The 23,550-nt window shown below is 38.4% G+C and overlaps 1 protein-coding gene across 1 annotated transcript; it reads right to left on the bottom strand.

The window, feature by feature from the left end:
- Window positions 1-478: 478 nt before the first annotated feature.
- LOC109050613 (GTPase IMAP family member 8-like) lies at window positions 479-21,595 on the bottom strand. Its single transcript, XM_042752596.1, has 6 exons — window positions 21,521-21,595; window positions 18,868-19,572; window positions 5,901-6,581; window positions 3,571-3,750; window positions 1,803-2,991; window positions 479-1,726 (listed from the first exon to the last, which is right to left on the bottom strand). The coding sequence occupies exons 1-5, from the start codon at window positions 21,528-21,530 to the stop codon at window positions 2,720-2,722; spliced, it is 1,848 nt and encodes a 615-aa protein (XP_042608530.1). The 5' UTR covers window positions 21,531-21,595; the 3' UTR covers window positions 479-1,726; window positions 1,803-2,719.
- Window positions 21,596-23,550: the final 1,955 nt, after the last annotated feature.

The following is a 23,550-nucleotide window of genomic DNA, read 5'->3' as shown; positions in this document are numbered from 1 at the left end:
TCACAATTCAAATAAATATATCAATCAATCTTTACGACTTCTTAATCCTAGTAAATACATACACTCTGAGAACACAAACTCAGCTACAATATAAAAATTTACATAAAACTCTAAAAAAAAGTATCAGTTCGAGAAACCTCTAACTAGAAGTATCAGTTCGATAAAAAAAAAAAAAAAAAAAAAAAAAAAACAGTATGCTTATATTTTACAGACTTGAATCTTTTACAGATATATTATAATGTTGATTATTGACTGGTTTACATTTTATTGTGTTATTTATGATTAAGTACTATAATGTTTTAATGGTGATGTATTTTTGCACCATTATTTAAGTGAGGCAGAAGTATTTAGAATCAAGAATAAACTGAAATTCATGGTGTTTCAATGGCATTTCCATGTATACGAAGGCTGCTATTGGATCACTGAAGGTAAACATCACAATATGTGAATAAACATTACTTTCAGTGAGCTTACAACATATTAGATACACTCTGTCATAAAAACTAATGTTGCAACCAAAACTGAGTACAGAGTTGGATACAAACTAGTTACTAAGCCACAAGTGTGGACTTTATGCTCCAATTTTAATAAGAACTTATGAATAGCTGGTGCAACCGTACCTCACCAGGGGGCAACCCTACCTAGGATTGTTTCCACCTTATTTTGGGCTGTGATCTGATTACATGTTAAAACCAGGTGTAAATTATTCAACTACTATATATAATGCTGAATATAATGTATGATAATGCAATGGGAGGATAGCAAATTGTTGGTTCTGCTGATTGCCAAACTTCCCAATTTAACTCTTTTTTATTTTGGCTTAGTTTTAAATAATATATATTAAATATTATATAGTTTTAAATATTAAATATTATGGTAAATATTCAAGCATTTTATCATGAGATCAGTATTGCATATCAAACCTAATCTTGAAATGTGTATATCATTATCATATCATTATAATCATTAAGTCCTGTCAATCATCATTACAAGCCTATATAAGCAGCACTCATTGCACCTTCTCAGAATTAATTCTTCCAGCATCCCTCCACCTCCCCATCTCCTCCTCTGTTTCTGTTATTCTCCCTATAGGTAGTATTGCAATGGGGGGATTGGAATTTGGAGCTCAAGCCGAGCCTCGTGTACAAGCCTCCATTGAGGACAGCAAGTCAAGTTCGTTTACCATTAACCATTAATCAGGACTGGATGGGCAGGTGACTTCGTGAAATAAAAGTACATTTTAAACTCATCAAAAGATACCTACTCAATACTTATACATGCTTTGAATCAATCCTGTGGGCTTGTAGGCCATATATTGTGGACAGTAACATGTTCTGAAGATTGGCATATTACAAGAATTTTTCCCTTAAACACACACACAAGAAAATAATCAGAAGAAAAATCAACTATTCCTATACATATTCAGAAAATAGAAAATTTAAGGGTTAAGGGCTTCTTGAAATGCAGGCTGATATCTGACACTGAACTGATTAACGCTACTTTGATTTTGTGCAATATGATGGAAAAAGTCTACTCTATATTTTAATCTCATGGAAATAAAACGATAATTTAATGTATTTTTCAGAAAAATTCACCAATAACCCATATCATCCTTATGTCTCTCACCGTCTCTGCAGGCTTCAGCACACTCCTCTGCACTGGTCACCAGCTGCTGTGCGTTCTGTACGATGGAGGGTAAACGCGCATACCAGCTCCGCACCACGTCCTGCACACATACAGTGATCCAGTAAAACACAACACAGCCTTCATGAAGTCTGACCGTCACCATCAGCCGCTCGTACCTGCAGCAGGTTCCGTGCTAAACGTGTCTTTCCAGTGTAAACCAGAAGAAGATGCTGCTGCAGGACAGACAGGAAGTCTTGAGTCAGAGAGAGCTGACTACTTCTACTTCTACTTCTACTTCCACTCTCAGCGGTAACTGAGCTGCAGATCGTGTCACCTACATTCGGCAAACACCTGAACATTTGCCTGAAGCAGTACAGTGGAGAAGATGTAGGTATGGTCTGAACTGCCAACTTAGACAGCATCTTAGGAACCATCATATCACCCAATATGATAAATGTTCCAAAAAGTCAGCACCAAAATTATGCATCCCTGTAAGATTTCTCATTTTGACCAAATTCTGAGACAGTGAACATGTATCCTTCACAAGTAATGCAATGTCAGAATGCATTACGATGAAATATTAACTTTAACTATAACTATAGATCTGTATGATTATAAATGGAAAACTCAATTCTTGTGTTCCGTGTATTTTTGTGGTTTATTAGAGGGAGTCAATAACTTCTGACTGTAAGCATTAGCTGAGTCACTTATGAAGACCTCTTGAGGAGCATGTCTTGAGGTTTAGAATGTTACATTTGAAGCTTCTTATGACAAACAATCGATCAATTATAGTAGGCAGCAGGGCACTGGAACAGCACTTCTGTATATCTATGCCCATAAATCTGTGATTAAACATCAAAAGTTAAAAATAAACACTAATTTATGACAAAAGAAAAAAACCCCACTTCTAATTAGTTATCAATGTATGTATGGTTATACAGCTCCACTAATGTGAACTACAATTAACCTTAACATTCAAGGTCAGACAACTGCTTATATCTAATAGCTTTAAAAATGGTTATCATTAAAATTTTTGATGTCAAGATTATAAATGTCAACATTATAGAGAAGTTTTCTCTTTTATTGATGTAATTCAAGTTTTCTTAAAGTCTTCTTCTTGCTTGTCGTACTTCTTCAATATTCTTGGGAAAAGCTTTGAGATGTTGGGTTTGCCATGTGCTCTTCTGGTTTCTGAATGTTCCACAGACTCAGGAATGGACCGCAAAGACCCGAATCCTGAGCTGTGAGATGAGACTTTTGAGTGTGATGAGCTAAAAACTGAACTGCTGTCTGCTGATCGTGATCTGAATGAACTGTAAGCAGAACTTCCCACAGACCATGTGTCTGACTGCTCATCTCCACTCACTGGGGAAAATAAAATAAAAATCAGTAAGAGGACTAAAAACTACTATAGAACACAATTCTGAAATTTAAATCTTTTAATATATTCCTAAAAATAATGTTGCCTTTTATTAATCGTTACCAGGTGCCCTTGAAAATATTCTACAAATACTCTATTAATCAGATGGAAATGTAATTTTTGTCTATGAAATATATTACAAGCCTGATCACTATTTATTTGCAACTGTTTAAAACTGACCATATAGGTTTATAGAGTCTGAAACTTAAAAAAAAAAATTGAAGAACAAATTATCAGTAAAAACAAGTTTGTTGATCATCAACCTAAGGACCTTGTTTTATTTCATTTAAGGTTCGCTGTTATAATTCATATCAACTTTTCTATTTGTGTAAAAATTGAGAAAATGGAAGCTGTACAAAGAAAGAAAAATGAGAGGAAAAACATTTAGAACATTAGAACAGATTGGATTCATGAAAAACATGGGCTCCAATGTATTAAAAAAGGTCACAAGGAGACCAACGTATACTGAAATATCTCAAAATAAAAAAATAAAATTAAAACAAAATAAATCAAAATCCACTCACAGGTTGGTGGTATTAAATCCATGCTGTTATGTCTTTTTATGGCCCCTGACACGTAACTTGTGTGAGATGAATCTCTGGACCGTGATGATCCTAAAATTGAGTCTGCTCCTGATCGTGATCTGAATGAACCATAAGCAGAACTTCCCAGAGAGCATGAATCAGATCCATCATCTCCACTCACTGTGATAATGAAAGCAGAGAGCAGATCAGTAGCAGAACATTTACATTAATGCATTTTACAGACACTTTTATACAAAACGACTGACATGACATTAAAAGAATATATTCAACAGTTCATGTGATTGTGAATTATTCAGATAGTCAATCAACGTTATGTGAAATGGAAAAGATCTTTAATATGCAATTGTATTTTGACCCAGTCTCATTGGTTCAGACTGAAACAAAACATTTTATGATAGCAATGTTCAAGCTGATTAACTTTGACCCTGCAGCTCTGACTTCCAGTGTTGGGGTAACGTGTTATAAGTAAAGCGAGTTACATTATTAGATTACTAGTAAAGAAACATTACTTTAAGTAAAGGGCCTGAATAGCTGGCTGACTTCTTTTATATGAAGTAAACACAAACCTAGATTAAAATTATCAGTACTTTATCTGCCAAATATTAAGATGTATCAGTTAAGTTCCCACCTGAGATACACTGCAGAGTGGGTTAGGAATTATTTTTCCTCTATTTGGTTAGATATTGAATCTTCATTTTCACAATTTCCTTTAAGAACTCTTCTTTTTGTTAAAAGCTTAAAAACATAAAGTAGATATATGATAATCCAATTATAGTTAATACTCTGAAAGCATGGAGATCTGTTTGTAGGCTTGAAGGTAGATCTAAATTGACTTCTTTCTTTACCCCAATATTAAACAATCCTGATTTCACCCCAGGAATTTTGGATGATGGTTTTAAACGTTGGTGTAATTTGGGACTTATTAGGCTTGGGGATATGTTTTTATCATTCCTCCAATTGAGACATTATATTACTATAACACAACACTTTGTTAGAAATTGTGAGATATCTTCTGTTGAGAGGTTATTATTTTTATCATCGGGAAAATGTCTTTGGGTAGATTTTATGGTGCTGTGTGTTCAATTTTTTTCTGCTAATACACAGAGAACTAAAACTAAATGGGAGGAAGAGTTAGCTACTGATATTGATGATGAAACATGGCATGACATTTGGTCTAATGCTAAGAAAATATCTCTGTTTGTACACGTACAAGAGAAATAAATAGTGAAGTAGGTACTTTAACACATTGCCAAGAACTTTAACATAGAATCATAGTTTAAAACAATAAAAGGGAAATGGAAAAGATCTTTAATATGCAATTGTATTTTGACCCAGTCTCATTGGTTCTGGGTATAGAATGCCTAATAAAGGCATTGTTTCATCTGCTAACAAGAAATTGTAAAATATTCTCTCCTTTGCTGCTAGAAAAAAATATTTTACTTAATTGGATTATTGATAAATCTCCATCACTTACAGGTTGGCATAAGATCATTTTTGAGCTGATTCCCCTGGAGTGTCTTACCTATGTATTACATAAAAAACAGGCCAGTTTTAAAAAGTCTGGACTCCATATCTGGACTATATGGAACCTCATCTTTGCCCTATTATACTACAAGGAATAGTGTAACTTTCAGAACAGTTAAATTTTCATTTTTTTTTTCAGTTTTTTTTTTTTTTTTTTTTTTTTTGTATTGGGCGATGTCTTGTTATTTTTGTATTACAGTGAAATTTCAATAAAAATAATTATTTAAAAAAAATTAAAATAAACTATCTCAGTTAATTTTTCAAATTTTCTCACTTATTGACTGACAGCTCTCTTGTCCCCGTGTTGAGAGAAACTGGGAGTGAGGAGCAGAGACACTTCCTTCAGCCTGAGGCGCATTCATTTTTTCCTTTTGCTACGAAAAGGCCTTTATAGTCACCAAAAAAATAAATAAAAAACTTTTTTGTTATTAAAAAACAAATAATCATAAACAGCCAATAAGAAAAAAAGTAATGCAAAAGTAAAGTAATGCATTACTTTCCATAAAGGTAACGCATTTATTTACTTTTTTATGGAGTAACGCAATATTGTAATGCATTTATTTGTAAAGTAACTGACACCATCATTGATGTTTTCCTAATGAAGCTAAATAGAGCTGAACCTGATGAGTATCAGGATGGGAGGACATTTAATAAAAACTAAAACTGTACGACTTGTTAGTGAGTGTTTGAGTAGGACGGACTTATTAAACCATTTAAAACTACATCTGAAAAGCTCAAGAACAATGAGGAGGAAACACATCTGAGACTTTTATGATTTTACTCACTAGTCAGTGATCTGATGTCCTCTCTCCATTTGTCTATTTGCTCTATCATTTTCTTTTTACCATCAGTCTCCTGTAAAATCTTTCTGTCTATTTCAAAATGGCAGCCATTGTTTTGTGTCACTGTCTCCTCAATCTTTTCCAGCAGCTCCTTGATCTGAGTGTCATCACTCCTGTTCTGATTGTTGAGAACATGATATCTGTTCCCACATTTGTCCAGCAGCCACTGGAGATCCTCCCCTTCACTCTCAATGTGCTTCTCTATAGATGTGTCTAACAGAGAGTCTCCACAGGTGAACAGCACAATAGTGTGACTCCAGACTCTCTCACCCAGAAGATCCAGATGCCCCTGCAATGCTTTTCTCTCAGTCTCTTTAAATCTAGTGTCCACACGTATGATCAGTAGCACAGCATGTGCTCCTGGGGGACACAGAGACACACTGAGCACAATCTCCTGTTTCAGTAACTCAGGACTCTCCTCTACAGGTTCGTTCATCCACCATCCTGGAGCTTCAATGACGGTGATGTGTCTGTCTGCTACTTCTCCATGTCTCCTCACACACTGAGCAGATGCCTTCAAGTCAAACTCCTCTCTGCCCAGGATGCTGTTTCCTGTTGAACTCTTACCGGCAGTTCTATACCCCATTAACACAATCCTCAGCTCTGAGAGACGCTGGGCATCACCTGCAAGACAAAACACACTAATCTGTAAATAACTGCTCTAAATACATTTAATAAATAGTCAAATCTCATTTGGTCAAAAAATTCTAAAGTTGGTTGCTCAAACATTTAGGATTTTCCTGATTTTGGGTTTTATTTTATTTTTTATTTATTTAATTTTTGGCTGCATGATTACTTGTACTGTATGCATGAGTAATTGAAAAACAACCAGTTTTCAGAATCAGAATCAGAAGAGCTTTATTACCATGTATGTTTACACACACAAGGAATTTGACTTGATGGAAGGAGCTTTCAGTGCAGAAGAAAGTACAGATATAGTGCAGACATACATGATAGTGCAGACATACATGCAGAAATATCACAAATCTGTCTGTGGATAGCAAGACTCTGATACGCTTTTTCTTTGTATATGTTTTGTATCCCGTAGCTTCTTCCGGTTTCCCGCTTTGAGTAACTACTGCCAGGACTACTGCCACCTGCTGGTATGGAAAGGTATTTCCTACGCAGGCGCAGAACGGACGTGCTAGTTGGCCGTTGGGTGTCAAAAATCGGCTTGGTGTGTCAGGGCAAATCTGGACCCAGACACTGCCGACGTGAGCCGACCCTGCAGTCTGCTTTCGTTGCCACTAGTTCGTCGGCTTGGTGTGTTCCAGGCATTAAAGGCTGGGCAGAGGGGCACCGATAATCCTCTCAGCAGTCCTGACTGTATAGAGGGTTTTGCAGGGGGGATTAGGTGAATGTGTGAAGTGCAGATCATAGTGGAAGGGGGGGTGGTAGACTGGCCTTTTCAAATTGGCATTAAAACACATTCAGACTGTCAGACAGTTGTTGATGCTCCACAGACTGTGGGGGTGGTGTCTTGTACACGGTGATGTTCCTCAGACCAGTCCAAACTGATGCCGGATCATTGGCTGAGAGCTCTTTTCTCAGCTTTTCAGAGTAGTTTTTTTTAGCCACTCTGATCTCCTTTATTAGTCTGTTCCTGGCCTGGTTATACAAGATTGTATCCCCACATTTGTATCATCCTTTGGTGTGACGAAGCTGTTTGAGTTTCCCAGTAAACCACGGTTTATCATTATTTAATGATAAGAATGTCCTGGTAGGAATGCGCATATCTTCACAGAAACTGATATATGAAGTTGCAGCCTTTGTGAGCTCAGCCAGATTGGTGGCTGCAGCTTCAAAAACACTCCAATCAGTGAGGTTGAAACAGGCTATTTGTTTTTTAGTATATATTAAAGTTATTTGGTGAGCCATTTCTGATGTCCATGAGTTTGTTTCTATCAAACCGATCAAAAGAAAATTAAAATAAAACAAAAAAAAAAAAAAAAAAAATTACAATTACCAAGGAGCGACAAACCGTGGCTGCCATCTGTGGTGCCTTCTTGATTTATTTTGGGGGCCTAATGAAGTTCAATTTTTTTTAAATATACCCCTCACTTTCAGGACTATTTTCTCTGGTGGCAGAGCAGACAAGAAGTTGAAATTGTCTGAGATACAGTGCAAGTCCTTTCTATGGTAGCATCCTGCTGTAAAAACTATGAGCTAGAAGAAATCTGGGAAAAAATATTAAGACAAGAATTTTAAAGGGCTTACGGCATACTTGAAATAAAGATAAATGTTTTACTAAGTTCTGGATTAAATCTGAGGATAATTCTCATAAAACCCTATTTCCTGCAAGCTTTTTTCAAGGTAAATTAAAAACACATTTTAGTTTTCACAATCCACAATGTGTGTAAACAGTGTGACAGCAAAAACTTGTGCGGGTGGTCTGCTGCCATAGAACAGTTGTCCACTAGGGAAGCCTCTGCAAACATCCAAACGGGACCTAATAACCAAATAACCAAAATATCTTGTGGACTGTGACCCTAAAACAATTACCGTGGTTAAATCAAGTTTAAAAAATACCAATACAAAGAGGTTAGCACTCAAAGAACTTCGGAAAATTAAAAATGATCAAGCAATCTCCATCCACCCACTTGAGATGGATTGACCCTAAAATTCCTATATAAAATAAGTCAGGAATAATGTACAGTCATTATCACAAAAAAATCCTGACAGGGTTATCAGGATCCCAAAGTGACACTGAGCCTGTATGATTGAATTAAATATGATGTTCATGAAATGCTAAGCACAGTTTTTAAGTATTCTTGACCAACAAACACCAGAAACATCAGCAACATTTGCTTCTAAACTGAGCTCGCAGAATGCATTATGGGTTACACTTCTGTTTACAGTTACTGAAGCCAGATTTGTTAACATTCTGCAATGCATTATGGGTTACACTTCTGTTTACAGTTACTGAAGCCAGATTTGTTAACATTCTGCGAGCTCAGTTTAGAAGCATTAACTCAAGGGCCCCTGAAACACATAAGCCAAACTCAGTCCCAGTATCAGCTGGGGATACTGATACAACTGTTTCCACCTCTGGGAGAAACCAGCAGTTCAAGCAGATAAAATCCATCACCAGCCGACGGCCGCACAAATATCAACAATGGAAATCCTGCTGGACCACGCCCAGGAGGAGGTCATTCCTCTCGTTGAATGGGCCCTCATACCTTTAGGGCACTGCGAGCTGACTAAGGCATAAGCCAGGGCAAATGCATCTACTTATCAAGTGAGATCTCTCTGAAAAAGCCTTTGCTTTGTGATTGGCAGCCCTTTAGAGCAGCCTCCAAAACACAAAAAAAAAAACTGCTCAGACTGTCTGAACGACATCCGGACCTAAACGAAAAAGAAACCCAGCACAATAAGTCCTGACCCTATTCACCATCCACCATAGGGAGGGCCAGCCGGGACATTACCTCGGCTCTGAACGGAGTTGAGAGCACCTTGGGCACGTAACTGCTGCGCAGTTGGAGAACGACCTTACAGTTGTTGGGCCAAAACTCAAGACAGGAAGCACTGACCGACAGGGCTTGCAAGTCACCCACACTTTGGTTGATGCTAAGGCAAAGAGCAAAGTGTTTTTGAGTGACATGACCCGTAAGCCAGCTGATTGTAGCAGCTCCAAGGGAGGGCCCTTAAGGACAATTAGAACTAAGGACATATCGCACGTCAGCACAGTCCTGGGACAAGGAGGATTTAACCTCAGAGCACCCCTCAGGAATTTATCTGCCGACTGTCTGGCCAGCCATGAGAGAATGATTCACTGCAATTTGCATCCATGCACTTCATAAGAGTGCAGGGTGCCAGGGACAGCCCGAAGGGCAAGACTGTGCACAGATAGGCCATTCCATCAAATGATAATCTCAAGAACGGTCTGTGACAGGGGGCTATTTGGATATGAAAGTATGTGTTCTTCAAATCCAGTGTCAGTTACCAGTCCGCGGGGCAAATTTGTGTGAGGACCTGTTTCAGCATTTACATTCTGAATGGCCATTGCATGAGAGCACGATTCAGATATCTGAGAAAGAGAATGGGTCTGAGCCCGCTGTCTTTTTGGGAACAAAGAAGTAATGGCTGTAAAATCCTCTCTCGCTGTCTGCTAAGGGTACCTGTTCTATGGCACCTTTTGTGAGCAATGTGTTTACTTCGGACCAAAGAACATGAGAGTCGCTGTATGATACCAAAATTTGAATGATACCTCTTAAACAGGGCAGCCTGTGAGCAAACTAAAGCGAGTAAACTTGTTCTAGGAATGGCTTTAACTTGTTCCAGGAATGGCTTTCCAAGCCATCAGCCAGGTGGCAAGGGGTTATATTTTTATGAATGGCAGCTCGCCATGTGAAGGTGGGGAACCGTGCAGGGAGAGGAAATTTGCTCTTTACAATATGCAGGTCTGCTATCACAGTGGTAAATTGATGGGGCACACGCTGAGCTTGCAGGACGTGCCCTGCTAGAAAACCTCCACCACTCAAAGAGGTGGGAGTGAATGCGAGCTTTCTTTGAGGGAGTTCCGGCTTCTGCGAGAACAAGCACTCTTCTCTTCTTGTGTGGCAAATCAGGATGGCTTCTGAGGCTCTGGGTCCAGCACTATGCGAGGGCAGGGACCTTGGCAGTTGGGGAAGGGGTACTTCCTAGCCTTTTGGGGGTGCTGTTGAAGCCCAGGCTCCTGTTTACACTTGGAGGACAGACATCATATGCAGGGCTGAGCCAGCCACTGCATAAGCCCTGCTAGCCAGAGCTGACGTCATCCTGCAGGGCTTCGAAGGGTGTGCTTCAGACTTGAGCCTGCTGGTCGATGTTGGACACAGATGAGCCGCCACAGCCTTTTCGAAAGGGGGGAGTATGGCGTTATTTCCCTGTCAAATGTCGAGAGTGCATTATTGTAGCCCGAAAGTACATTAATATAATGTGCGAGCGCGAATCTCTCTGCTCGCGCGCGGAATATAATGTGCCCGAGCGCGGATCTCTCTGCTCGCGCGCGGAATATAATGTGCGGAGTGCGAATCTCTCTGCTCGCGCGCGGGAACTGGGCGCGCCGCTCTCAGATACACGTTGCTCTTGTACAATTTTCTCTGGGCTCGCTCAGAGAGTATGCCTGCACTTAAAACGTGTTCAGTGCAATCACGAACCTCCCCTCTTCGCTTAAAGTAAGCGTGTATGTGCTTAGACTGTGTCCCGTGCGTTCACACATGGCCAAGTACTCTTCTCTTCAATTACCACACCAATCATAAATACACAAAAACTACTGACCAATGAACACCAATCAGAAATAGGCTTCAACGACTGACCAATGAAAACGCGACATCGTACATGGAATCTTATTGGTTGATATTGAACCGCACATGGAACACATGGAATAAGTTCACTGAAGTTCAATCAAGAGGAGCCGAGATGGATCCGCCGAATCGACGATCTCAGGTAACCAGTTTTATTTGTTTTGATGTTAAATATTTCAAATGTATCTTAGAAATGTCTGGGAAGAGGGCGATTGGATTATTTTACATATAAATTACCTAGACTGTCAACCACATTGTTCACACTACGTGCCATGCCCATTGAAGGTTAGATTTTTTAGCCAAATATATCTGAAAGCCCGATTTCCAAAAGGCAAAAAATAATATTTTACGTCTGATAATTAACACACATTGTCTCGTGCAATCACAACAGTGATTAAACATTAAGTACGTAGCGAGATCAACTGCTAAATTGAAACAAATATTCGGGGGGAATAAGATAAGGGGGGCAAAATGCCCCAGTAAATTATGTTATCTATGGCTGTCACGAATGAAGTGATGTGAAATTAATGAAAAGTGTCATCTGCAATGGATTTTCTTTATCGCGGATTGCATCGTTGAGTGTTATAATCAATCACGCACTGTTTTCTTTTTTATTATTATTATTTTTTTAAATAATAATCTAAAAAATCTAACCTTCAATGGGCATGGCACGTAGTGTGAACAATGTGGTTGACAGTCTAGGTAATTTATATGTAAAATAATCCAATCACCCTCTTCCCAGACATTTATAAGATACATTTGACATATTTAACATAAAAACAAATAAAACTGGTTACCTGAGATCGTCGATTCGGCGGATCCATCTCGGCTCGTCTTGATTGAACTTCAGTGAACTTATTCCATGATGGGTCGTTCGCGAATGAGCCGACTCTAAGAGAATGAAATAATGGATGCATTTTATTTTATTTAAAATAATTGACTAATTCAAAGAACAAAAAAAAAATATTATATAGGCCTAAAGGCGCACATATTCGTTTCGACTGTCTGATCAGCCTCACATTCTGTTCCTGTCAATCATACACGAGGTGTCAACCAATTATATGACATGAGGGAGGGGCCGAGCCATCACACACACACCACCTCCGCATCAGCCCCTCGAAAGTAAGTCAGCATGCATTTCTGAATGCAAATCTCTCATAAAATAAAAATATGATCAGCATTGTGCGTGTGTGTGTTCATGCTAGTTATACAAAACATATCTAGTGAGATAGTTCATGTTGCTTATATAACATGCCAAAAAAGAGGGACCAGTTTAATCCTTTCAGTTATTTATTTTTCTTTAATATGGGTTCTATTATGTTGTTCAGATTCAGATTGTATTTGTTTTGTAATGTTGTTGTTTCTATACATTAAAAAGTTGTAATTTAAATGCAAATGTTTAATAGTATTCTTTTTTCATAACAAATCAATGCATTTTTAAAGAAATTGTGAGACATTGTGAGTATGATTTCATTTAATAATTTGAATTAATTAGAATTGCTTTCACACCTATCATAGTCAAAACATTATTGTTTTTTAAAGAGCCGTTTGTGAGCCAAAAGAGCCGGCTCTTTTCAGTGAGCTGAGTCAAACGAGCGGGCTCATGAAAAAGAGCCGAAATGCACATCAACCAATAAGATTCCATGTATGATAGCGCGTTTTCATTGGTCAGTCGTGGAAGCCTATTTCTGATTGGTTGTTGCCGTTTTGACAGTGTTTATGCCAAAAGCAAAGAGAAAGAAATCGAAGAGAAGAGTACTTGGCCATGCGTGAACGCACGGGCACAGTCTAAGCACATACACGCTTACTTTAAGCGAAGAGGAGAGGTTCACGATTGCACTGATCACGTTTTAAGTGCAGGCATACTCTCTGAGCGAGCCCAGAGAAAATTCTTACAAGAGCAACGTGTATCTGAGAGCGTGCGCCCAGTTCCCGTGCGCGAGCAGAGAGATTCGCGCTCCGCACATTATATTCTGCGCTCGAGGAGAGAGATTCGCGCCCCGCACATTATATCCTGCGCGCGAGCAGAGAGATTCGCGCTCGCGCATTATATTAATGTACTTTCGCGCTACATGCGTGAATGCACGGGACACAGTCTAAGCACATACACGCTTACTTTAAGCGAAGAGGAGAGGTTCGCGATTGCACTGAACACGTTTTAAGTGCAGGCATACTCTCTGAGCGAGCCCAGAGAAAATTCTTACAAGAGCAACGTGTATCTGAGAGCGTGCGCCCAGTTCCCACGCGCGAGCAGAGAGATTCGCGCTCCGCACATTATATTCCGCACTCGAGGAGAGAGATTCGCACCCTGCACATTATATCCCACGCGCGAGCAGAGAGATTCGCGCTCGCGCATTATATTAATGTACTTTCGCGCTACAATAATGCGCTCTCGACATTTGACAGGGAAATAACGCCATAGGGGAGTTTGCTGAAAACTTTTTTCCACAGCACTGTCAACAGTGGTGAGAGCAGCTGCAATAGAAGGGGTTACATGTGCCAAGTAGGGTGCCCGCTATGTTTTGGTGAGCTTGTCATGATCTGCAGGCATGAAAGGAGCTGTAAAACTGCCAGGGGGGAGGTTGACGAGTAGGGTGCCCGCTATGTTTTGGTGAGCTTGTCATGACCTGCAGGCATGAAAGGAGCTGTAAAACTGCCAGGGGGGAGGTTGACAGTGCCCCTTTAAGAACCACTCTTCGAGGAGGTGGGGGGTGGGCTCATCTGGGGCCCCCCAATCCAGGCCAAGTTCCCCCACTGGCTTCGTGAGGATGTGGATCAGCTCCAAATCTATGCTGGAGACTGAGATAGAGCAGGGGCTTCAGGCTCCTCACCGAAATCCGCCTACTCTTCAGCATCAGATGCCTTTAAGGACATAGAGTTGTCAACGATCACCTTCTCCTCAGAAGCGCCGAAAGACAGACCACTTGTAGCCAACAAGTGGCACTGATCCTCAAGTGTAAAACACACCGGCGAATTGAGGCGCTGCGGGGAGAGTAAGGTACATGGGCGATTGTGCGACGTTATCTCACTCAAGTCCGAGGGATGAGGCCCACTGCTCCTGTTTCTTGCTCTTGGGCAAGAAAGGAAACGGGAGAGTAGAATGGGGAGGACCATGGAAGAAGGCAATGCGCAAGCGAAAAAGGGAGAGACTCATGTTTCCACAATGAGAACATGAAGTCTCAGTGAGCACAGCCTCTGCGAGGGCGCTACCCAGACAGGTGAGCAACTTCTTTCTGCTTCTTCGGCTTCTTCTTCAGTGAAAAGATGGTCTTGTCTCCGAAGAAGAAGATTATGATGAATGGCGGTCCAAGCCGACTGATATACAGGTCGTCTCCGCCCATTCTGGTGGGCTAAAGCACCATAGGTTTTTTGCAGTTACACAAATGTTAACAAATCAGGTTTCAGTAACAGGGTAAACAGGAGTGTAACCCATAACGCAACGTGAAGTAAACATTCGATAGGGTACTCTAGAATCACTGGAAACTGACGTTCTTTTAATTTAAGTCTCTTAATAATGTTCATCACCCACATAAAAACAGACAGAACAGAGAAACAGAGCAGAATAACAAAACACAACTGTGGCTGCACTTGAAAATGGAAGCCGTTGTTTTGTGCCACTGTCTCGTCAATCTTCTCCAGCAGCTCCTTGATCTGAGTGTCATCACTCCTGTTCTGATTGTTGAGAACATGATATCTGTTCCCACATTTGTCCAGCAGCCACTGGAGATCCTCCCCTTCACTCTCAATGTGCTGCTCTATAGATGTGTCTAACAGAGAGTCTCCACAGGTGAACAGCACTATAGTGTGATTCCAAACTCTCTCACTGAGAAGATCCAGATGCCCCTGCAATGCTTTTCTCTCATTCTCTTTAAATCCAATGTCCACACGTATGATCAGTAGTACAGCATGTGGTCCTGGAGGACATAGAGACACACTGAGCAAAATCTCCTCTTTCAGTAACTCAGGACTCTCCTCTACAGTGAAATCACTCCACCATCCTGGAGCTTCAATGACAGTGACGTGTCTGTCTGCTACTTCTCCATGTCTCCTCAGACACTGAGCAGATGTCTTCAAGTCAAACTCCTCTCTGCCCAGGATGCTGTTTCCTGATGAACTCTTACCAGCTTCTTTATACCCCATTAACACAATCCTCAGCTCTGAGAGATGTTGGGTGTCACCTGCAACAAAGACAAAATACATGTATCTGTAAATAATTGCACTAAATACTTTTAATGAAAAGTCAATCCATCTCATTTGGTCAAAAAAATTCCAAAGTTGGTTGCTCAACCATTTTGGATTATCCTTTTTTTTTTCTTTTTTTTTGATTACCTGTACTATATGTATTAGTAATTGCAAATCCACCAGTTTTGCATCATGGCATTTTATGTGTCATGGAATTCACTTGTTAAAATTACAAATGACTTGCTTCTTGCGTCAGACCAAGGCTGCATCTCATTGCTAGTTTTACTTGATCATAGTGCTGTGTTCGACACCATAGATCATGACATACTCGTAGATCGATTACAAAACTATATGGGTATTCAAGGGTAGGCTTTAAAGGAACACTTCACTATTTTTTAAAATAGGCTCATTTTTCAACTCCCTATTTTAAAAAATAGTGTAGTGTTCCTTTAAGATGGTTTAGATCCTACCTGTGCGATCGCTACCACTTTGTTTATTTAAACAAGAGTCATCTCAGTTATCACCAGCTAAGTATGGAGTGCCACAAGGATCTGTTCTAGGTCCTCTGCTATTTTCAATATACATGTTGCCCCTTGGTAATATTATTAGAAAATGTGGGATTAGTTTCCACTGTTATGCTGATGATACTCAACTATATATCTCAACAAGGCTAGATCAAACTTCTAAATTATCTAAGCTAACGGAGTGTTAAAAATGTAAAAGATTGGATGACCAATAATTTTCATCTATTAAATTCAGATAAGACAGCGATATTATTTATTGGACCAAACCACAGTACACAGAATCTCTTGGATTACAATTTGCAATTAGACGGATGTACTGTTACTTCCTCTACAGTCAAAAATCTGGGAATTACATCAGATAGCAAATTGTCTATTGAAAATCATATTTCCCATGTTACAAAAACAGCCTTCTTCCATCTTAGAAACATTGCCAAGCTACAAAACATGTTACCTGTTTCTGATGCAGAAAAGCTAGTTCATGAATTCATGACATCAAGACTTGTAATGCACTGCTAGGTGGTTGTTCTGCATCCTCAATAAACAAGCTACAGGTAGTCCAAAATGCAGCAGCTAGAGTCCTTACCAGGTCAAGAAAATATGATCATATTACCCCAATTTTACAGTCTCTGCACTGGCTACCTATTAAGTTCCGTATCAGTTACAAAATATTATCACTTACTTATAATGTCCTAAATGGGTTATCTCCTGCATACCTAACTAGCCTTTTACCACGCTACAATTCATCACGCTCCCTAAGGTCACAAAACTCTGGACTTTTGGTAGTACCTCGGATAGCAAAGTCCACTAAAGGAGGTAAAGCTTTTTCGCATTTGGCTCCCAAACTCTGGAATAGCCTTCCTGATAACATTTGAGGTTCAGACACACTCTCTCTGCTTAAATCTAGATTAAAGACTCATCTCTTTGGCCAAGCATTCAAATAATGCATCTCATAATCTTGTACTGCAGTTATATTTGATCAATTGCACATTATTATTCTTAAGCTTGGGTTAAACAAACTATGCTAATTATGTCTCTGTTTGTTTCTCTGTTTTTGCCATAACTAGGATTTACAAACAGCTTCAATCTGGATCCAGAACACCTGAGAAGAGATGATGCCCACCCCTCAGATGATTCCAACCCTGAAACAACATACAGAACTACCAAATTTTGCTATAAGTTTGATTGCATCATATAATAATTGCTGTTAGTAGTGTTCATCGCCTGTTTGATTACGTCTTTAATTGATTTTTCCATACATTTCTGCCATTAACTGTCAGTCACTACTGATGAGATACTACTAAATATATTGTAGAAACTTAATTTTCTGTAATATTGCTTTGTAACGATTTGTATTAGGAAAAGCAGTATACAAATAAACTTGAACTGAATTGAATTGAAATGGCCCACAACAACAAAAAACCCTGATCTTTAAAGCACATTACAAGGTATATTAACATAAAAACATTTGGCAAATTCTTGCTCCTTATCCTTATAATTTAAGCCCAAATGTAATGATCAAGATTAAAGTTCCACATTCAGGGACATTATTATAATGGGAAGGATTCAAGTCACATTTTTAGGGAGTGCCTGAGATTATAGTGCATATACATATGCATATTATAGATTATAGTGCATATACATCTGTTCCATCTTTATTTGACCCTCTAACTCTAGTACTTTCTATTCTATTTTAATTCTACTTCATCTATTCATCTTTTTTATTTAAAAAAAACTAACACTACCTTTCTATTTAGTGTTTGTGTATATGTGTCTTTACTTTTTTTACTATAAATATATATATAGAATAAATTAAAAACTTGCTATTATTACTGCGACAATATAATTTGCACTTATTATAGCTATTATTTCATCTTTGATACCTAATTTATTGCGTTAGGCTAATCGAGACTTGTCATTTGCACATATTGTTGCTCTTTTGTTAGTTTTGATTGCTTCTTTTGTACTCATTGGATTGTCTTTTTCTATTGTCCTCTGGATAAAAGCATCTGCTAAATGACTAAATATAAATAAATGTAAATGCAAATAGTGCAGATGCAAATCGTCCAGGTTTGAAATTTTATAGATAGTTTAAAGAGCTTATTTGGGGGAAAATATTTAGACAAGAATTTTAAAGGGCTTAAAGACATACTTGAAATAAAGATAAATGTTTTACTAAATTCTGGATTAAGTCTGAGGATAATTCTCATAAGACTCTATTTTCTGCCAGCTTTTTTCAAGGTAAATTAAAAATACATTTTAGTTTTCACAATTCACAATGTGTGTAAACAGTGTGACAGCAAAAACTTGTGTGGGTGGTCAGCTGCCATAGAACAGTTGTCCACTAGGGAAGCCTCTGCAAACATCCAAAGGGGATTTATAACCAAATAACCAAAATATCTTGTGGACTATGACTCTAAAACAATTACAGTGGTTAAATCAAGCTTACAAAATACCAATACAAAGAGGTTAGCACTCAAAGAACTTAGGAAAATTAAAAATGATCAAGCAATCTCCATCCACCCACTTGAGATGGATTGACCCTAAAATTTCTATATAAAATAAGTCAGGAATAATGTGCAGTCATTATCACAAAAAAATCCTGACAGGGTTATCAGGATCCCAAAGTGACACTGAGCCTGTATGATTGAATTAAATATGATGTTCATGAAATGCTAAGCACAGATTATAACCAACAAACACCAGAAACATCAGCAACATTTGCTGTTGGACTGATAATGTCAGGAAACATGACCGTCATTTTCACACTGATCCAACAAATCTCAAGTCACTGGAATCTAATGTTTTTGTTAATTTTTCCCTTAAATTCTCTTAAAAACATCCATCTACCACAGAACAGAGAAACACAGAGCAGAATAACAAAACACAGCTGTGGCTGCACTATGAAGTATGTTGACTCACTCATCTGTGATCTGATGTTTTCGCTTTGTTTTTTCATCCTCTTCATTCGTTCTTCTGCTCTCTCTTCCTCTGCTCTTCTTCTCTCTTTAATCTCCTGTAAAATCTTTCTGTCTATTTGAAAATGGAAGCCGTTGTTTTGTGCCACTGTCTCCTCAATCTTCTCCAGCAGCTCCTTGATCTGAGTGTCGTCACTCCTGTTCTTATTGTTGAGAACATGATATCTGTTCCCACATTTGTCCAGCAGCCACTGGAGATCCTGCACTTCACTCTCAATGTGCTGCTCTATAGATGTGTCTAACAGAGAGTCTCCATGAGTGAACAGCACTATAGTGTGACTCCAGACTCTCTCACCGAGAAGATCCAGATGACCCTGCAGTGCTTTTCTGTGTGACTCTTTAAATCTATCATCCACACGTATGATCAGTAGTACAGCATGTGGTCCTGGAGGACATAGAGACACACTGAGCACAATCTCCTGTTTCAGTAACTCAGGACTCTTCTCTACAGTGTAACTCCTCCACCATCCAGGAGCTTCAATGATGGTGATGTGTCTGTCTGCTACTTCTCCATGTCTCCTCACACACTGAGCAGGTGTCTTCAAGTCAAACTCCTCTCTGCCCAGGATGCTGTTTCCTGTTGTACTTTTACCAGCAGCTCTATACCCCATTAACACAATCCTCAGCTCTGAGAGATATTGGGCATCACCTGCAACAGAGAACAAAACACACTTATGCAAAATGATATTGCATAAGTATATCAATATCAATAGATGAGGCGGACATAGCACCAACTAGCTGTTAGGCAGGGAGAGCACATGGCCAACACAAAGACAAAGCCATGTGCTCAGGCATAAGGCAAACAAAGAAAGATTAAACAAAGGCAAAACAGTACAACAAGACTGTCAGGACAAGACCCTGACAATATGATTTAATTTTTATTGTTTATAAAATAAAAATATCCTCTTAGAAATCTCCAGGTTGCAGCTATACCCATCCCCAGCATAGAGACTGTGTTCCTGTGGCTCAGTTTTTCCCAGGTTAGGGGTAAGTTGACTCAAGTCAGTGGTAAGATGCACCATCTGGGTTTAAACTGACTATCTGACTGAATCTGATTCAAATCCATATAAACTTTTAAAGATGATTTACCTCTTTTAAAAATGAATTTAATAATCAAATTTAATTTTACAAACAGTCATATTTTCTTAAAGCTATCTTAAACAAAATAAAACCAATCAAATAAAGTTAAATTTTTTTTTAATCTTACATTTTTTGCATTTCTGAAACAATACGTTGGACACCAAAGTTTTAACCTTCCCAAAAACAGACTAAACAGAGTTTGTTGAGTAAAATAAAATAAAAAAATGACTGAATTAGAATGAAGGAATAAATGTCACAGAAAATAATAAACATTTTAGTCAAAAGATTCTTGGCATGGTAGCTTCTCTGCAGTGTTGAACAGGCCATTAGGGACTACAGGTGGAAAGATATATGATTATAATGTGGTGAAAAGCATCTTCTGGTTCTCAGAGAAGGATGGTGCACTTGTACACTGTCCCTATCAAATAAACTACAAATAATATATGTATATGATAAACTAAACCATATGCATAATATCACATTAAAATACAGTTTATACTTCAGAGATTTGGGGTAAGTTAAAGTGCGGACTCAACTTACTCCACAGGTTTTGGCTCACTTTGCCCCATAACTGGCATTTTGGAAAAAACAAGCTAGCTTACAAATTCATGCTAACCTTTAGCTAAATGATTCACATCAAATATTTTAGACCTATTTTTTCTGTGATGTAACCCATTCGTAGCCATCACATCTGTTTTTGACAAGCCAAAAACCGTTTTTAAAGTAAATGCCTTTTCACTCCTCCCATTTGTCTCTGCTTTTCACAGTCTATCAAAAAAATTGGCGTAATTCCAAAATACATGGTACCATGACAGTAAAAGTGTACAGTAAAGATACAGGGGGGTGGGTCAACTTACCCCACTTTCCCCTACAGGAAATAATCAGTTTTGAAGCATCCTTGACCAACAATTGTATATGACCAACAAAGTATCCTTTATTATAGGAGTTCATCTGTTATATCAGTGGTAATTATCATCCATAATTTTAATCTTGTTAGTAATAGTCGTTCATAATAGCTATATAGAGAAACACAGCGAACACATTTACACATCATTGCCGTTGTGGCAAATCACAAAGAATACATGATTGTGTTTTGGAAATTAAACCAAGATTTAAAAGCCTTATTATCTTTATAGACTAATATGAAAATGAAACAGTGAACAGTGTGATTAAAAGTAATGGTAACGTAACCCTTTACAACGAGGTTCATATTTCAATACAGGCTAACTTGAACTAACAATCAAAAATACTGTTCGCTTTAATGTTCACTTTATAATAAATTACTAAAATCAAAAGTTTGTATCTGTTATTATTTAATGGACTTGACATAACATGAACAATGAAGTTATATTTTTTATTAACTATTAATAAACATTAATAAACGCTATAAGATGTAGGCTATTACTCATTAATGCATTATATCGTCATTATATAATATGACCTTACTGTAAAGTTTTACAAATGTAATGTTTACTATGAGTGAAAAGGTGATTATTTTCAAGAGAATAAATGCTTACCTAAGTCCATTTTACTTGTGTCGGAGTTTCACAGTACATTACACAGTAAAGACAGCAGACTAGTCTTTACTTTCAGTTTACTTCAAATTTGTTTGACCGAAAACATTAATACCGCAGTCAGCACAAGGAAGTGTTGGGAACACTTTGGACATTTAGAAAAGTTAAAATGAAATTAAAATAAGTGGATACATTTGTTTAAAGCATTACCAAACAAGCTATAAACTTAGCAGTGGTGCGGTGGTGTTTTTAAATGAGGCATTTATAAAGAGCCATTATATATATAATATATATATATACATATACATATATACCATACTGTATCTCACAGAAGTGAGTAAACCCCTTACATTTTTGTAAATATTTTATTATATCTTTTCATGTGACAACACTGAAGAAATGACACTTTGCTACAGTGTAAAGTAGTGAGTGTACCGCTTGTATAACAGTGTAAATTTGCTGTCCCCTCAAAATAATTTTAATATCTAAACCGCTGGCCACAAAAGTGAGTAAACCCCTAAGTGAAAATGTCCAAACTGGGCCCAAAGTGTCAATATTTTGTGTGGCCACCATTATTTTCCAGAACTGTCTTAACCCTCTTGGGCATGGAGTCCACCAGAGTTTCACAGGTTGCCACTGGAGTCCTCTTCCACTCCTCCATGATGACATCACAGAGCTGGTGGATGTTAGAGACCTTGCGCTCCTCCACCTTCTGTTTGAGGATGCCAAATAGATGCTCAATAGGGTTTTGGTCTGGAGACATGCTTGGCCAGTCCACCACCTTTACCCGGGTGGTCTTGGAGGTGTGTTTGGGGTCGTTATCATGTTGGAATACTGCCCTGCGGCCCAGTCTCTGAAGGGAGGGGATCATGCTCTGCTTCAGTATGTCACAGTAAATATTGGCATTCATGGTTCCCTCAATAAACTGTATCTCTCCAGTGCCGCAAGTCTTAGTCTGCTTGTCTTCAGCAAACTGTTTGCGGGCTTTCTTGATCATCATCTTTAGAAAAGTTTCTTTCTGGGACGACAGCCATGCAGACCAATTTGATGCAGTGTGCGGCGTATGGTCTGAGCACTGACAGGCTGACCCCCCACCCCTTCAACCTCTGTAGCAATGCTGGCAGCACTCATACGTCTATTTCCCAAACACAACCTCTGGATATGACCCTGAGCACGTGCAATCAACTTCTTTGGTCGAACATGGCAAGGCCTGTTCTGGCCACTGTGCTGCAGCTCAGTTTCAGGGTCTTGACAATCTTCTTTTAGCCTACGCCATCTTTATGTAGAGCAACAATTCTTTTTTTCAGATCCTCAGAGAGTTCTTTGCCATGAGGTGCTGTGTTGAACTTCCAGTGACCAGTACGAGAGAGGGAGAGTGATAACACCAAATTAAACACACCTGCTCCCCATTCACACCTGAGACCTTGTAACACTAACGAGTCACATGACACCAGGGAGAGAAAATGGCTAATTGGGCCCAATTTGGACATTTTCGCTTAGGGGTGTACTCACTTTTTTGGCCAGCGGTTTAGACATTAATGGCTGTGTGTTGAGTTATTTTGAGGGGACAGCAAATTTACACTATTATACAAGCTGTACATGCACTACTTTATATTGTAGCAAAGTATAATTTCTTCAGTGTTGTCACACGAAAAGATAAAATATTTTACAAATTATAATAAAATATTTACAAAAATGTGTGGGGTGTACTCACTTCTGTGAGATACTATTATATATATATATATATATATATATATATATATATATATATATATATATAGTACACAAAAATTGCAAAATATAATTATTTTTGTTCTCTCTTTTAATGTAATGTTTATTTAACCAAGAAAATGCAAAAACAAGTGTAATAGGGATATATATATATATATATGGATATAGAGACAACAAAAATAATTATATTTTGCAATTTTTTAAAGGAGTCATATGATGCGATTACACGTTTTTCCTTTCTCTTTGGAGTGTTACAAGCTGTTCATGAATAGATAAGATCCCTAAAGTTGCATAGACTAAAG

Source organism: Cyprinus carpio, chromosome B25, assembly GCF_018340385.1.
Source record: "Cyprinus carpio isolate SPL01 chromosome B25, ASM1834038v1, whole genome shotgun sequence".
Lineage (NCBI taxonomy): Eukaryota > Metazoa > Chordata > Actinopteri > Cypriniformes > Cyprinidae > Cyprinus > Cyprinus carpio.
Note: the sequence above shows the minus strand (reverse complement) of the source record. Positions and strands in the feature narration are given on the sequence as shown.

Coding starts and splice junctions, on each gene's coding strand:
- LOC109050613 (XM_042752596.1), bottom strand. Junction 3,751..5,900: donor GGACATCAGATCACTGACTA/GTGAGTAAAATC, acceptor TCATTATCACAG/TGAGTGGAGATGATGGATCT. Junction 2,992..3,570: donor GGATTTAATACCACCAACCT/GTGAGTGGATTT, acceptor TATTTTCCCCAG/TGAGTGGAGATGAGCAGTCA.